We start from the raw sequence: 15,839 nt of genomic DNA, 5'->3' as shown, positions 1-15,839 counted from the left end.
TGTAGACCTGCCCTGTTAGACAGCTCTGCAGTGGAAATTTTGTACTCGTGCGAACGTCTACACTACAGCCTATGTTAGCATCATGTACGTCGCTCAGGGGCGTGAATAAACCGCCACTCTGAACGACGTAAGTCACACCGACATAAACACTCTTGTGCGCAGCGCTATGTCCCGGCACAGCTTCTTCTGTTCGCGGAGGTGGTTTTATTATGCCGACGGGAGAGGTCTCGCCCATCGGCATAGAGCATCTTTACGCTATGTATGTGCCGTATGTGTAGACATACCCTCATCTAAGTAGCAATGTGGCAGGCCATTAAACTTTAGCAGCATGATGATGAGGTGTTTGAGAAAAGGGTAATACCCCTTTAAAAAGCTTGCGAGCACCACTAGAGGGCACACAAACGTTTAAAAAGGAAGACTACCCTGTTCCCATACCTTACTTCACTTGGGGAGCTGGGACAAACCTGTGCCTTTAAGACACTATCAAAGCTAGAGAGCCATTCAGTATCTGAATACGGGGGTTTGATCTTTCCAGTGCTCGTGACAGAGTAGCGCTTACTACAGTGAGCGGCTCCACTGGATTATAATGAGACTTCGCCAATGTGGGCATCAAACTCAGTAGGAAACTTCTGCAGATCCCGCCCACTGGACACCTGTGATGCTGTTGTAGAGAGAGGCACTTGGAGATGCACAGGCAAAGAAGGAATGGTGACATTGCAATGTACTTACTGGTTTCAGCTGTCTCATATTCGCTGTCTCTCAGCAGCTCAAAAATGTCCACCTCCACTTTAGCTTTCCCCGCTCGCTCCGGTGCACGGTTAATACGATTCTTCGCTAGAGTAATGGACAGTCTCTCCCCTCTGCTGCACTCCATCGGGTCATCCAAGATGGCGGCTAGGAAACAAGGCGAAAGGTCAGCAACGGAAATCGTACAGAGCAGAACCTAACCGTTCTACTGTGGCGGGCAGCATGGCAGAAAGCAAAGAGCCCAACTGTCCTGGCAAATTTTACTGGCCAGTTTGCAAAGCTGGTTTTCAGTACTTGTATGAGAACATGAACCAGCTAGATAAATCAATAAATAAGGCCCCGATCTTGCAGCTGGAGCCGGGCAAACGGAAACTTGCGCCCAGGCACAGTCCCGCTAAAGTCTTGTATCATCATCAGGCACTGGGTAGGCATATGGTGAGCTACATGCATTTCTGCTAACGCTCTGTTTGTTTTACCGTCACCTCACCCACCCTCACCCTCTCCGTCTGTTTCGTCCGGTCTCACACGTACATCGTGAGCTCTCCAAAGCCGAGCTTTGTTACTTTTCTGTGCAGCGCCTAGCACAGTAGGATCCTCATCCTTGATGGAGTGTCCTAAGTGCCACCCTAGTACAAAGCATAGAGTAGCTTGTTGTATACTTGGATCCATGGACAGATCCAAGATTTGTATTAATGACCAGAACAATTATGATTTACTGCAATTTATGACTCGCTCTCTCTCTCACACACACACAATGGTCTTTGTTCATTCATTTAACAAAGTCTCTCTGCTGCGCTAACACCAGCAAATCAGCTCTCACAGTCTGGATATTTACGGAAGCAAGTGGGCCCAGGTGGGAGTGATGGGAGAAATATTTTTCAACAGAAGACACCTGATTCTTGATCTTATCTCCTGGGCCCAAATTTGCTGTCCATCAAGGCGCAGTGTAAAACCATCTGCCTATTCAAATCCGTCCTACGCGAGGGGAGATATCATCGTGCACTTTTTGTTTGTTTGTTTCTAGGGTAAAAATAGATTGCAGTTTAGTGGCGTTAATCTAAATACTTCACAGTGTGTTAGTAAAATTTCTGCAGTATGGTTTGCTGAGTCTTGTTAACAACAGAGCTCATCGCAGGGCTTAGCTATTAAATCTTAGCTGGGGAGAGAGCTTTGTTTTTCGGCGTGTGAATAAGAAAGGGCCCGATGCTTATCTCCCTCACACTGGTTTTACAACAGCATCACATCCACCTAAACAGAGTTCTGTGGGTGTACGTGTCTCTCTCTCTCACACACACACACACACACACACACAAAATCCTAGCTACAGCAATTGGGGGCCTCGTTAAAGCTTTGAAAAGCATCACTTTGCTGCAGAAGCTTTTTTTTGGAGAAAGAACTGACAGATGAAAAAAAGCAAATTGGCTGTAACCCGAAGCACAGTGCTGCTCTAACAGTGGAGAGGAAAAACAAGAGAATATACACGCAGAAGGCATGTTGGCTAGGGCCAGTGGTTTTCCACCTGTGGTGTGCAGATCCCTGGGGGTCCATGTCTAGGACTTCTAAAGGGGTCTGCACCTCCGTTCAAGAATGTTTTGGGGTCCGCAAATAGAAAAAAAGGTTGAAAACCACTGGGCTGGGCAAAAAGAGAAACTCCCAGCTGGGACCAAAAAATCACAAAGTCACCCCAAGGAGTTGCCATTTGAGCCAGGTGATGGCATCTCTGTCTATCCCAGTCATTGGAACTGTAATACTGGATCGGACCTATGGTCCATGTAGCCCACTATCCTGTCTGCAGTGGTCTGCCCCAACTGCTTCAAGGGAAGGTGCAAAAATCGTGTGGTGGGCAGTTATGGAATAACCTGCCCCCAGGGCATCAGGAGGAAACTTTCCCTATTAGCCAAATGTTTCAGGCTGAGACGCCTGAGGGGCTGAGAACTAGACATGATTCTGGGATAAGCACATAAGGATCAAATTATGGTTGCCTTGGGCGTAGAGAGACCCATGCAGGAGGTAACTGCTTGCACTAAGCATTTTTTATACAGGGTTTCGCATACACAGCTACTGAGCTCCTCTCCATGCAATTCAATCTATGGAAGGCACAATGCTGGCACACCTGTGTTCCTCAGCTGCACCCCACCCCGCCCAGTCCTCACAGCCACAACCTGGACCTATACCACTGTAACCCCGGTTCATTCCAAAGGCTTGGGAACCCAAGGAAAGGTTTAGACCAACCTGGCCTATGCTGAGAGTTTATAAGGAAACCCCAACCGGGCCCCTGGAATTTGGGGTTTCATTTCACACAGTTCCAGCTTCAGGCCACACAAGCCACCTTCTTCCCCTCCATTCAGGGATAATTCGCATGAGAGTTCTCCCCACAGAGATGCATGCAGAACTTCCACTGGAGTGAAAGGAGAGGCACGCCCATGGACGGAGAGCAGTTATTCAGGTGCGTCCCCAGCTCAGTGCAAGAGCCCCAGAATGCCAGCCAATGCTGCACCGGGCAAGCTGGTGAGAAATAAACGAATACATAAATAAATAAATAAAGTTCACAGCTATCTGGTCGTGGCTAATGAGAAACGCTCCAATCTGGCACATTTCACCCACAGCGAAAGCTTGTTGTGATTTTAAAACAAGCAAAGAGGCTGCGTCATCGGGGCTATTAAGGATGTGTTTCTGGAGCGTTTGGGCAGCTGACAAGCAGAATCATCTCTGCACTACAAGGTTTTCTCCCTCCCCCCCACCCTCCCCTCCCGTCTGGCGTTTACTATAAAACAACATGTCGTGCTCAAATGTCGGCTTGGTAGCTGGGCTTCTATATGACACGGGCTAGTGGAAGACAAGTCAGACTTTGCAATGGCAGCTGTAAAGCCGTCAGTCATTTGGGGCCAGCACTTAGCTTGAGGTACAAGGAGCAGAGTATAAAAGAGACGTGACACTGAGATTTCCAGTCAGTTCCATTTGTTTATTTTTTTAGGTCACCCAAGAAATTTGCCTGGCCGTGTTATAATTTGTACCAGGAATGCATGAGAAAGAGAGAGAACATTACAGAGACTGGTTAGAAATTAAATCAGTTCATCGAGTAGATGCAGGCATTGGGGTCTGCACTTGGTATTGTCCATGCTATAGGTACTTGGATACGATGGGAATCTGCATCAGTGAGACAGACAGATGGCTGTGTATGGGGACAGATGAAAGACAGATGTGTGGGGGCAGGGGTATAGATAGATCCACTAAGGGACCTCCTCTTCCCATTTTGCTCCAGTTTTCAGGGTGTTAAATCCAGCCAGCTTCTGATAAGGAAACACATGGCAGCTATTCTTGTAAGATGGGTCTCCCTGCACAGATGTCTTGGCGAGCATTCCCAGGCCTTCAGGCAACACCAGCTCTTCTGCTCTGCTTACATACAAGCACCATCGTTATCTGCAAAGCATGTTCAATCTTGATCTCGCGATGCGACTGGAGGAGGTTGCACTTTCTTCTAAGCCCAGGAACTCTGACTGCAGGATTTTTGAAAGTTAATAATGGCTATTTTAAATGATAAAAGTGTGTGTGTGTGTGTGTGTGTGTGTGTGTGTGTGTGTGTGTGTGTGTGTGTGTGTGTGTGTGTGTGTGTGTGTGTGTGTGTGTGTGTGTGTGTGTGTGTGTGTGTGTGTGTGTGCGCGCAATCCAAAAAGCCAACTGTCAACTTACTTTTTCTTGGATTCCTTTCACTCCCCTTCTTCCATCACTACAGCGTAGAGAAGGCCCAAAACAACCACTGTACCTCCAGATGCAAAGACTTCAGAAGCTGGGATCTGAACTTTGTGGCTCGCTCCATAAACTCTCGCTCTGAATGCACCTGAACTTTACAGCTTGCATTGAGAACACGTGTGGGATAGGAAAGAAAATGGCCCACCGGCACACAGCAAATTGCAGAAAGTCAAAGGCAGCCTTAAACACAGGGAACATAAGCACCTTCCTTGGACCCCAGTCTACACAGACTGACAACATCTCTTATCTCCCTCTGAGATAGGAATAGAGAGTGGGTACCAGGTACCTCCTAGATTCCATAATCCCACTAGATCTGGGGTAGATGGGAATAAATATCACAGCTCATTATCTCCCCAGTTGCCAGCAGCATGGGATCCCCCATATTTTTAAAGCTGGTAGGCAGAATTGCCTCTCTGTTTAAGGCGTCAAATCAATCCCAATTCTACTTACTGCAATAACGCTCAGCACACCAGGACTAAACCTAGCAACCAACGTAGATAGTGGTCTATGATGCTGCAGCAAACATGGTTGGTCATCTAGGACTTCACCTGGAACGGTATACTGAACATTCTGGTTTCCTGGAACTTCAGGTTGGTAACAGGGAAAGAATTTGGATCATCTCACTTGACAGCGGTCACTATACTTCAAATTATGCTCCACTTAAAACTTCATTGCAGCAGTGGGGAAAGAACTCAGTTCACCTTTTTCCAAAAGCACAAGACCCTAGCTCCTTGAGCTAAAGGAACTAGGACAGACAGCTAAGCCGTTCTGATTCCATCAAGAAGGCAGAAGGGGCACCTATACAAAGTAGCCAGTTCCTTCAAATACATGTGGCGGATTCCTAATTCCCTGCAGGGCTTGTCATTTTGTGTCTTTAGTTTTTGCGCATCCGCATACTTACTGTGTGACTAGTAAATTTTTACCAGATATTAAACCAGCCCATGAATCTGACTGGGTAATGAGGATGAACTGAGCTTTATTTATCATTCCATCTAGCAGATCAAAAGATTAATTTAATATTTTAAAAGGTTGATTTTAAAACTTTATGTCTGGGGACACATTGCCAAATCTAGTCTAATAGCAGCATCATTAAGTGCAGACTAAAGTCCTTATTGAAATTCACTTTCATCTAGTCCTGTCTATAAAATATGGAGAGATGTATCAAGTAAATCTTAATTCTGAAAAAAATTATAGCAATGCTTTGAACTTTGTTAGCCATGGAATGGCTTCACTGCTTCTCTCCCAGTCATAATAAATGTCTCCTCCTCAGAACTTTCAGGGCTTTTCTGTTATAGTCTCATGGTTTGTGGACTTGACTTAAAACCATTTGGGATTTCAGATCCACTGAGCAGCACCCATTTCTATTGGAGTCAATAGGAGCTGTAGATGCTCAGTGCTTCTGAAAATAAGCCCCGAAGTATCTCAAGCAGAGCTGGTCAGGGAACATTTTTGGTTCTTGTGGGAAATTCTGAAGATGAATAAAGTTTCAGTTTAAACTTTTCCTTAAAAGTTTTCAGATTTGTATAAACGCCCCTCCCCCCACAGATTTGCCAAAAAACTGAAAAATTTCACCTGAAATCTATAAAACCGTTGGGTTTAGGCTATCAATGTTCACATTTCAGCTGCCAAAAACATATTTTTGGTTTTCATTCCCCCCCACACACACACAACAATTCCCCCCCTTGCCAAAAAAAAAAACCCATTTAAAAAAAAAAGGTTTGGTAGAAATTTCCCTACACACAAAATACATTTTCTCTTGAAAAAGTTTTTCAACAGTAAATTTTCAACCATCTCTAATCTTAAATAGGACCCCCAAAATGAGTGAACACTTGCAAGTTGGGCCATAAACACTTCATCTATTAGTTCACCTGGCCGTTAGAGAGATGACTGATTATATGCAGCTGACTCCTCCTCCTTTTATCCAGCTGCTAAACTGCACTAGAACAACAGCTAAAAATACAGTCAGTACTTTCCTAATATACCTTTCCATGTGCATGATTGCTCTAATTGTCACGGGAATGATATAGGATAGTGAATGGGAGGTGAGGTGTCCATCAAACGTCTATATTAAGAGTTGAATGTAAACTGCTGCAAATGTCTGCAAACCCCTGATGCTGGCTGTCCCTAACAAAGAGCGTTTCTACAGCATGTTTTCTAGTGTTTCTAGCAACCTCCCAAGAGGTGGTGGCTTCTTCTACAGCCCTTGGGCGATTATTCCAGTGTATAAGGCCCTGATCCCACAAACACAGATAGGATTCATTTTAAACGGAGAGAAACCAACAACACTCAGAATCTGAGAGTTTTTACTGTAGCGTTTTCACACTAACCACAGCTCAGGTGCAAGAGCGCCACCCTCCTCCAACTTCTCTCCCCTACCCTTGAAGAAACTCCTCTAGGAACAAGAGAAGTGTTCATTCTCCCTGATTCGGTCAACCCTTGTCCATTCTGCTGATCCTGCCAGCACGAGGACCAGTTAGTTCCAACAGTCTAGGTTGGTTTCGCGACATGGAGAGCTGTCTGCTTGGAGCTGCGCTGAGACTGACCAACTCACCCTATAAAGACCACCCGCCAATTTTCAGACAGCAATTAATTTCATCTCCTGCTGCCTTAGATTCAACCAGTGCCCAAGAGGCTAAAAGCTCTGCATTCTATTCCCCTGAACCATCCACTCCCCCTGTGCTTTTACTCTGTGAACAGGACTGTAGCATAAGCAAACTGATGAGACTATTGCATGTTTATTACGTATCACTACTTAATTCGTGATCCAACCAAGATCTAACGAAGTAGCATTTTTACAACAACAACAGGGACCAGATGGTACTGGAAGGTTTATATACTGCTGCAACAACACTGTTTGTTGACCTTTCCCAGTTAAGTTTATTAAGTGCCATTAAATCTCTTAAAATGGCTTTCGTACCACTGGGGATATACTGACAGCCCACAATCAATCAAAAGCAACTGTTATTTCCAAGTTAGGGTCTTGAATACGCAATGTTATGGAAGCATGGACTCGAGGAAAGGACTTCACTTACTAAAGTCCAGTGCTCTGGGGTCAAGAGGTCCATTTATCCAAGGTATTTTCAAGGTGCATATCACCTATACATCTAATATGTATTTCATATTTTTTTGTATGTATGTCCTAAATATACTTCCAACCCCTTGTATGTTCCAAAGACTATTTGTAAGCTCAAAACTCAAGTTGTATCCAGAGTTCAACCCAAATAATGCAGAAGAGTTAGGTTCAATCCAGATGCATGCTAGCACTTCAACTGAACTCAAAATCCTGGGTTTTCAATCCTGCCCTGACAAACGATTCAAAAGCATGCAATTTACTGCAGCTAGCTCTTTAGCATGGGAGCCAATTTAAGCATCCTGGGCTGTTCCAAGTCTCAGAAATGTGCTATCCCCTTTGAAACACCAAGGGCCCCATTCCGACACACCAGCAGTAATGCTCTGCCATGGAAAATGACCCTGCAATGAGAATCATCCTCAAGTCCTCCCACATCTCTTTCCTATTCGTCTCTGCACTTCGTGGACAGATCATAGGCCTGCTGTGTTGCTATTACCACCCGATTTTACCTGCTCACAAGTGAATCAGTTTTGTAACCTAAAATTGTTCAGACAAAGAGGTAATTCCAATTTTTTGGTTAGGTTAAAGATGGTAGCAAGGTTTGCTTATTTTGTGAATTTCCCCTCTGCTGGTTACAATATCAGCCCTTCAGGCTGTCAATTCAGTAAACTGTGAGGAATTTGCCAACCCCCTCATTACAGGTCTGTCGAGTAGAACTCCAGTGGAGAAACAGGTGTGTTTGTGTTTCCATTTTAGTCTCTGAACTGCTGGTTAGGAAAAAAAAAAAAAAAAGTAAGAATCTGCTGTTACTCCAGAAGGAAAAAGAATCTCATTGAGAAAAAAAAAAGATACCTAAGCTTCAGACTCTCTTCTTCAAAAACAGGCTTGATAGCGTTCATCAGATCAGCATAGCGGAGGGCTATTTATTGCTTTCGGCCAACAACCAAAATCTGCATTTAAAAGGAGCTTCCCTCTCATTTATGAGATCCAGAGAGAGTGAATTCAGGAGAGAGAGAATGAGGGAGAGGTGGAGAGAAATGATAAGACAGAACAGGGCTTTGTGTTGCCACTGCTTGAAATGCAGCATCTCTTTTCTTTCTTAATAATTGGCTTGTGCGCGCTTAAACAATAAAAAAAATAGCTATGCAACAGCTGCCCAAAATTGCCTAGGACGGCAAACAATGGGTTCCAGCTCTGTCCTCCGTCCCTGGTGGGCCTGCGAAGGATGCTGACTTCCTGCCAATGACTACGGGTGGGGTATGTTAATACTCAAATGCCATGTGTCTACCAGACAACCATGGGAAAGTCTTATCTTTGTGCCTAGGTAAACATGGTCCATCTGATGCAGCTGAGGAAGAACGTTGCCAGGTTACTGGATGCTATTTCCTCCTTTGCACGGGCGGATGCACGCTGTAATCTCAGGTAAAGCAGCTCTCATTGCATGGAGAGGAGTGGTATCTCTTCCCCAGAAGTACTTCCTGACACTGAGGCAAGACATTCGTGGGCCACAGTACCTACGAGTGGTTGGTTTGATTCACTCAAGGGTGAACTTCTCAGTGGCACTTGAGAGAAGCTGGATCAGCCCCATTCAGCCTTGCCTGGTCCTGCAGAACAACCACCACCAACAAAAAAAACCCTTTCACAGTCAAAACAGAAAAACATTCAGACTGTCATTCCGATGGCAGGTGCCTGGAAGATGGGTCTTGTCCCTTCCTCACTCGCTCCCCCTCCCTTCGCTTCACGGGTGGGAACAAACACTCTAATGAGACGAGGTCCTGGTCTTCCGAGAGAAATCATCTGCCTTGCAGAATACAGATTTTTGGGGACAAGGCGGTCAGCTGGCTGCACTAGCATGAAACAGCAACAGTCTGTTGGAACCAGAGATGAGTCTGAGAAACAGAAACATTGGCTTAGAGTATTCTGTCTCTTGTAGACACCAGATCTGAAATCTTGTCTCCACTGAAGTCAATGGCAGAACCCACTGATGACAAGGAAGACAATGTCCCACCCCAGATGCAAATACTGTCAAACTATGGCAAAGCTCCAATTTGGTTTCACAAACCATGTGGCTCGGGAACTGGGAAAGACTGTGTAAGCCCCAGAGACATGTGGGGAGCAGTTCAAAATTAAGGCAGAAGTGTTGGGAGAAGGATAAGTAAATAACTCAACCTCCCCTGGATGCTTGTGGGTGTAGGATGGTGCGCGGATACATAGGAGGCATATTACTGCAAGGAATAAGCCGCTGGGGCTGTGAGGGGAAGGCACTATCCAAGGCACCCTGATCGTGAGCAGAACGGGCCATGAAATCAGACAAGGAGGTCTCCTCCATCTATTCCAAGCAGTCCCAGACTGGATAGCACCATGACTCCACATCTGGAGGGATCCCATTTAGACCCTGCCATCTACCCTGCTGGTAACCGCGAGTCAGAAACGTCATCCATCCCGATGGTGAATACCCGCGGGCCACCCTGCTGTGGCAGCCTCTGAAACTGCATCAGAAAGGTGCCATGAGGTCCTGCAAGTTGTAAAAGTCGCAGAGGAGGGGTCTGTGGAGCAGCCATTTGATAGCGAGAGACCAAAGCCGTTCACAATGAACCCACGTTCCTTGCTCCTTCCTCTGACTCCACCTCAGGTGACTTGCAAACGCTGCCACGCAAAAATGAGATTTGGAGACTGAAATCTTTTCTCAGCTGAGGTGCCCCTGCGAGGGGATGAACAAGACAACAGCAAAACCAGGCTGAAAACCTTACAAGTCACCAGCCTCTTAGGTCCTGGGCAAAAATAGCAGGAGATAGACTGAAGGGGCCCCATGCTGTCCATTGCAGGATAGGAGCGAAATCAACAGACTTGCATCCTGCAGGAAGGAAACCAGACCCTGACATACAGAGGGTTTCTGAACAGTTCCCCCCCAAAATGGGCAAAGTTCTAAGGTGGGAGAGCTGGGTAGTGAGTCAGTGTGGCGCATCTCTAGCTTTCATTACACATAAGAAGGAAATTGTGTCTCCATATGTTGGTATCTTCTGCTGCCCCAAAGCGCAGCGTGGACGCAGGAGACTGTTCAACTTTGTAGGGTTGCTTCAGTCCATCATCAATATAGGAACCAACTAGGAAATTCAAATCCAGAACCTGGATCCTCCTTTCCCCCTGCCTCCAAAGTCTTGAGGCCTTTGTAACTGGAATTGTGTTTGCAGGATCTTTTGTTTCAATATTGTCGAGTTGAGCTGGGCTTTAAGAGGAGGTTTTCCTGCCTGTTTCATGGTCTCAGGTGACCACCAGCAGCTGCGGTTGTTACAAGGATAGCACTAAAAACCCTGATGAAACAAGCCAACTAGGCAAGACCAGGAGACGAGCAAGAGCTTAATTAAGTCAGTGGAGAATCTGAACATGGGGTGTGGGGAGATATAGCCAAACAAACTCCCAAGCCCTTGCCAGACAAAAACCAAGGAAGCGAGAAATAATATTTAAAGATTCTAGGTCTTGTAAAGACAAGCCAGGGTTTGTAGCCTGTCAGGGTTTATCGCAGCAATGATGGACGTGAGAGGCCCGCTGTGTGTTTCAGCTGTTGGATTCTGCATTCGACAGCCAGCCAGCAGCAGCTGGGTTTTGCAGAGAGATCCCCTGCAGCAAGACGATGCAGAAAGAGAGACCACTCCAGTGCCCAAGCGACCCTCCCGCATCCAGGACACCTCACCTCACCGACTGCCCAGATTACACTAACTAAGCAGATTCAGCCTGTTCAGTCCATCTCCCAAGGAGCGTCCAGATTTCTCCAATAGTGGTGATAGTGAACAACTCGGTAGAGGGACCTGTGCTGCTGAAGGGTGCAATTTTCAGTTAAGTCTTATAACCAAGCCCCTAATCTCACACACTCACTCAAAGAGCCCACAGCACCTCCCCACCAAAGGCAGGAGATATAAATGTATATGCCCTGGTTTATCTATGATAACTGCATTTTGGCCTCTCTATCGCTCTCTCCCCTCCGCTCCCCACCTTAGCTCCAACTGGCTATCTCCACTACCTTTCCTGAAATGGCACAGAACATTCCTGAATGGCTATAGTATTTCACCCCAGAGGTGGCTGCATTTTACTGGTGAAGTGATCCCTGTATGAGGGTAAGTCTGTAAAATGCTTTGGAACAAAGTGTTGTGACAAGATCAATGCTTCTAACGTTTGCTGTAACTCTCTCAGATTGAGCCAACCCTCCTTCAAGATTTAAGAGATTAGGGGCCTGATCCAGCATCAATGGGTGTCTTTCCATTTACTTCAATGGGTTTTGGATCAGCACTTAAGTAAGCAGGGAGTGGAGACCATATCCTTTTTAGCACGTCCTGCAAGATCTCTGCATCTGGCCTGTACAGTCATTTTACTCTTTCGTCAACACTTGCTTTCCTCCTTTGAGGGACATTGGGACTTGAGCATTACTCAACAGCATCCTTGCTGAATTGTTTCAGGTTGGCAGTCACCAACACACTGCAGAGGCTGCACGGCTTGAATTGAGAAACCGGTGTGCAGAGGTGCTAGGCTCATATTTCCAAGCTTGCCACAGCTAATTGATTAATTGCATTTATAAGGAGAGCAAATAGCCGCAATATCAAGGTGAGAAGGGGAAAAGAATAGGAAAGGTTTCATGCTTTCTCCAATGGGGAGAGCTTATGGATATTCACCAACTAGTCGTAACAGCTGGAGGACCCAACAGAGATCAGGGTCTCATTGTGCCAGGTGCTGTACATATGCACAGTTAAAGATGGCCCCTGAACTGAAGTAAGCAGATAAGGGATGTGTGAAAGGATTATCATCTCAGTATCGCAGAGGGGAAAACTGAGGCACAAGGAGGCTAAGTGATTTGCCCACGATCACAAAGGATGGGTATGGCAGAGCAATTCAGAACAATCTAGATCACTTGGCAAACTGGGCACAAGCAAACAATATGCGTTCTAATACAGCTAAATGTAAACATACACTTCTGGGAACAAAGAATGCTGGCCATATTTACAGGATGAGGGACCGAAACAGATATGGGGGTCATGGTGGATAATCAGTAGAACATGAGCTCCCAGTGCAACGCTGTGGCCCAGATAGCTAATATAATCCTGGGATATATGAAGAGGGTAATTCTGAGTAGGAGTCAAGAGGTTATTTTGCCTTTGGATTTGGCACTGGTGCAATCACGGCTGGAATACTGTGTTTGGTTCTGGTGCCCACAGTTCAAGAAGGCCGTTGGAGAAGGTTCTGAGAAGATCTACAAGAATGATTAAAGGACTAGAAAACATGACATATACTGATAGACTCAAGGAGCTCCATCTATTTAGCTTAACAAAGAGATTACGGGGTGACTTGATTACAATCTATAAGTACCTATATGGGGAACACACATTTAATATTGGGCTCTTTAATCCAGCAGAGAAAGGCAGAACACAATCCGATGGCTGAAAGTTGAAGCTAGACCAATTCCAATGGGAAATAAGGCATAAAGTGTTAAGAATGAGAGTAAGTAATCACTGAAACAATTTGCCAAGGGTCCCGGTGGATTCTCCATCACTGACACTTTTAAAATCAGGATTGGAAGTTGTTCTAAAAGCTCTGCTCTGGGAATTATTTTGGGGCAGATCTCTGGCCTGTGTTATACAGGAAGTCAGACTAGATGACCACAATGGTCCCTTCTGGCCTAGGAATCTATGAATCAATGACCCATCCAAGGTCACCCAGTGAGTCAGCAGCAGAGCAAGGGATGGAATCCACAGATCATGTGCTTGCACAGCACCATACTGAACACAGATAAAGAATCAGCTCCTGCGCTAAGAAATTTATGGTTTAATTCAGACACAGGCAATGCACTTCAGAAACAGCCCAGTCTCTAAGTGGTGAAGATGACTTTGATGGATTGTAATAGGAAAGCCTCCAGGAGACAGGTGTTTTAGGGAGAGAGTTGTATGCACAGATGCCAGGTGGCTGAGCACCGTTCAAATGTCTACGCAGAGGTTGCTTGGTGCAAGAGAAAAGAGAGGGAGTTTTAAGAGCAGGAGGTGATTATGAAAGCACGAGGGAGTTCATTTCAGGACAGTGAAGGGGAGCAGAAGAACATGAGAGAAGAGGTGGCAGGTAACCCACCGCCCACCTCACCTGCATCAGAGAAGTTAATTAAACTGCACAAAGGTGCTTTACTGCATTTGGAACAGAGAGTCCAGAGCACTGGCTGATGCACCTCAGGATTGCTTTCATCTCTTTGCTTTGCCATCGGAAAAACAACGTTCCCCGCTGAGCTACATGAAAATGAGATGCTAAAGCGTTGCTCCACCAGTGGTGGAAACCTTTCAGCTCCAATTTCCCTCAGTCTGTGCATCCTTTCCTTTTTACCTAGCCCCCAGGAATTTAACAGATTATTTTAACATCTTCCTCCCTTCTCTCTGGTGTGCGGCATTAATTGAGTTTTTGCTAACTATTCTCTGCTCCCACAGGTGAAACAAGTCAGGGATCCTTTCCTCTGGACCCTTTTAAAATGGTTTCATTCCCTGGCAACCCTCTTAGTTGCAAAAGGGCTCCCAGTTTCTGTATCTGTTTGCTGCTTACAGAGAGAGTTGACCCTGCATTAATGGGGGAGAATTCGGCTCTCTGTTACTTTTGCAAACGGATGCAAGGGATGCAAAGCGCAGCTTCCATTTGACCCCAGCTCAGCACGTGTTCCATTTCTTTTTAGCCCCTCTCAGCCACAAGAAGACTGCTCTGAGCTCGCTTCATAGAGCTGCTGCAGCTCATGTTACCACTGCTGTCTCAGTTTGGGATCCACAGCGGTAATATGCGTGCACACTCTTATTTGTGCACTGGTCCAGGGACACTTCTAATTGGTCCATGCGTCTTCTACCATGCCTAGGGAAATTGAGACTCTCTACGGGGGAAGTGCAGTGAAAAACAAAAAGGGGTAACAAGCATGTGTGAGAGAGACTACATGCACCCAATTACACATCATCTGGAGATGGTCAGACAGGCAGGCAGAGAAGACTGTGCTAATAATCCCTTCTAGCAGGCACCCACCTGTCCTTTTTACAATACGTGGCAATGTTACAGTGCCTTTCATCCAAGAATCTCACTGCAGTTTACAGTCAATACATGAAGTCTCACAACAACCTTGTGAGAAGATAAGAACGGCCATACTGGGTCAGATCAATGGTCCATCTAGCTCAGTATCCTCTCTTCTGACAGTGGCCAATAGCATTATCTCTGTTTTAGAAATGGGTTAACTAAGCACATCAAGGCTTAGGCTAAAATTGTCAAGAGTAGCCACTTAACTTGAGCCATCTCTGGCCAGTTGCAAGGGGGCTGACTACCTGCTACGCCAGCTGAAGTCAAGGGAAGCCTCTGGTGCTCAGCTGTTCTCAGAAATCAGGCCCTACGTGTCTCAGTTGGGTACCTGAAACACATGGTCACCTCTGACAATTTGAGCCTAAATGACTCACCCAAGATCACATGGCTGAGATTAGATCCCAAATCTCCCGATACCCCAATCCTGAGCCTTAACCACAAGACATCACAACACATCTTAGGCACCTGCATGGTTTACTCCTGGGAGAATTCTGCATCACTACGCCTCTGTGCAACCAGATCCCCCCCACACCTAAACCTCCCACCGCGCTGCCTGCACCCAGATTGTCCCACACAGCACCCTCTCACCCCACACCTGGGTCCCTCCACACTTGGATCCTGCCTGGATGAGCCTGCCTGCCCCACGCCTGGTGCACCTGGTGCAGAGGGGCAGGCCCTGGGGTGTTTCTGGGGCAGCCTTGTGCTGTGTCAAGGTTGGGTGCAGCCTCGCCACAGTGTCTGTGTTCTGGAAGTTGGAGAGTGGGCTGCAGGGTGAACACCCACCGTCGTGCAGCCAGTGGCCACTGCCATGCTGGAGCCTCTGTTTTTATTTATTGACAAATAAAACGTGCAGAATTTAAAAATATTGTGCACAAAATTTTTAATTTTTTGGCACCGAATGCCAGCAGGAGAAATGGTTCCCATCATTATGATATCTGAATAACTCAAACGCTTTAATGTATTTGTCCTCATGATATCCCTATGAGGCAATGCAGTGCTCTTATCCCCCTTGTCCAGACGGGAAACTGAGGCCCAGAGAGACTAAGTGACTTACCTAAGATCACACAGAGCAGGGAACTGAACCCAGATCTCCCATGTTACAAGCTTGTGCTCTAACCACTGGCAAACATCCTTCTTAAGACTACCCTGAGGTTTCCAGTACAATGTTGTTCACTTTGCTACACAAACAATTTTT

The 15,839-nt window shown here is 46.1% G+C and overlaps 1 protein-coding gene across 8 annotated transcripts in view; it reads right to left on the bottom strand.

Moving 5' to 3' along the window:
• The window catches only part of GRIK4 (glutamate ionotropic receptor kainate type subunit 4), a 303,138-nt gene that overhangs the window by 113,782 nt on the left and 173,517 nt on the right, over positions 1-15,839 (bottom strand). For 7 of the 8 annotated variants that reach the window (XM_039496823.1, XM_039496822.1, XM_039496827.1 and 4 more), the window contains exon 3: positions 730-894. In XM_039496823.1, coding sequence (XP_039352757.1) covers positions 730-894 — 165 coding nt within the window. Of the gene's footprint in view, positions 1-729; positions 895-2,979; positions 3,112-15,839 lie in introns of those variants that run through there. The other variant, XM_039496829.1, reaches the window with a different exon arrangement.

The sequence above is a fragment of the Mauremys reevesii genome, linkage group 12 (assembly GCF_016161935.1).
Source record: "Mauremys reevesii isolate NIE-2019 linkage group 12, ASM1616193v1, whole genome shotgun sequence".
Taxonomy (NCBI): domain Eukaryota; kingdom Metazoa; phylum Chordata; order Testudines; family Geoemydidae; genus Mauremys; species Mauremys reevesii.
The sequence above is the reverse complement of the archived record's forward strand: the minus strand, read 5'-3'. Positions and strand labels throughout refer to the sequence as shown.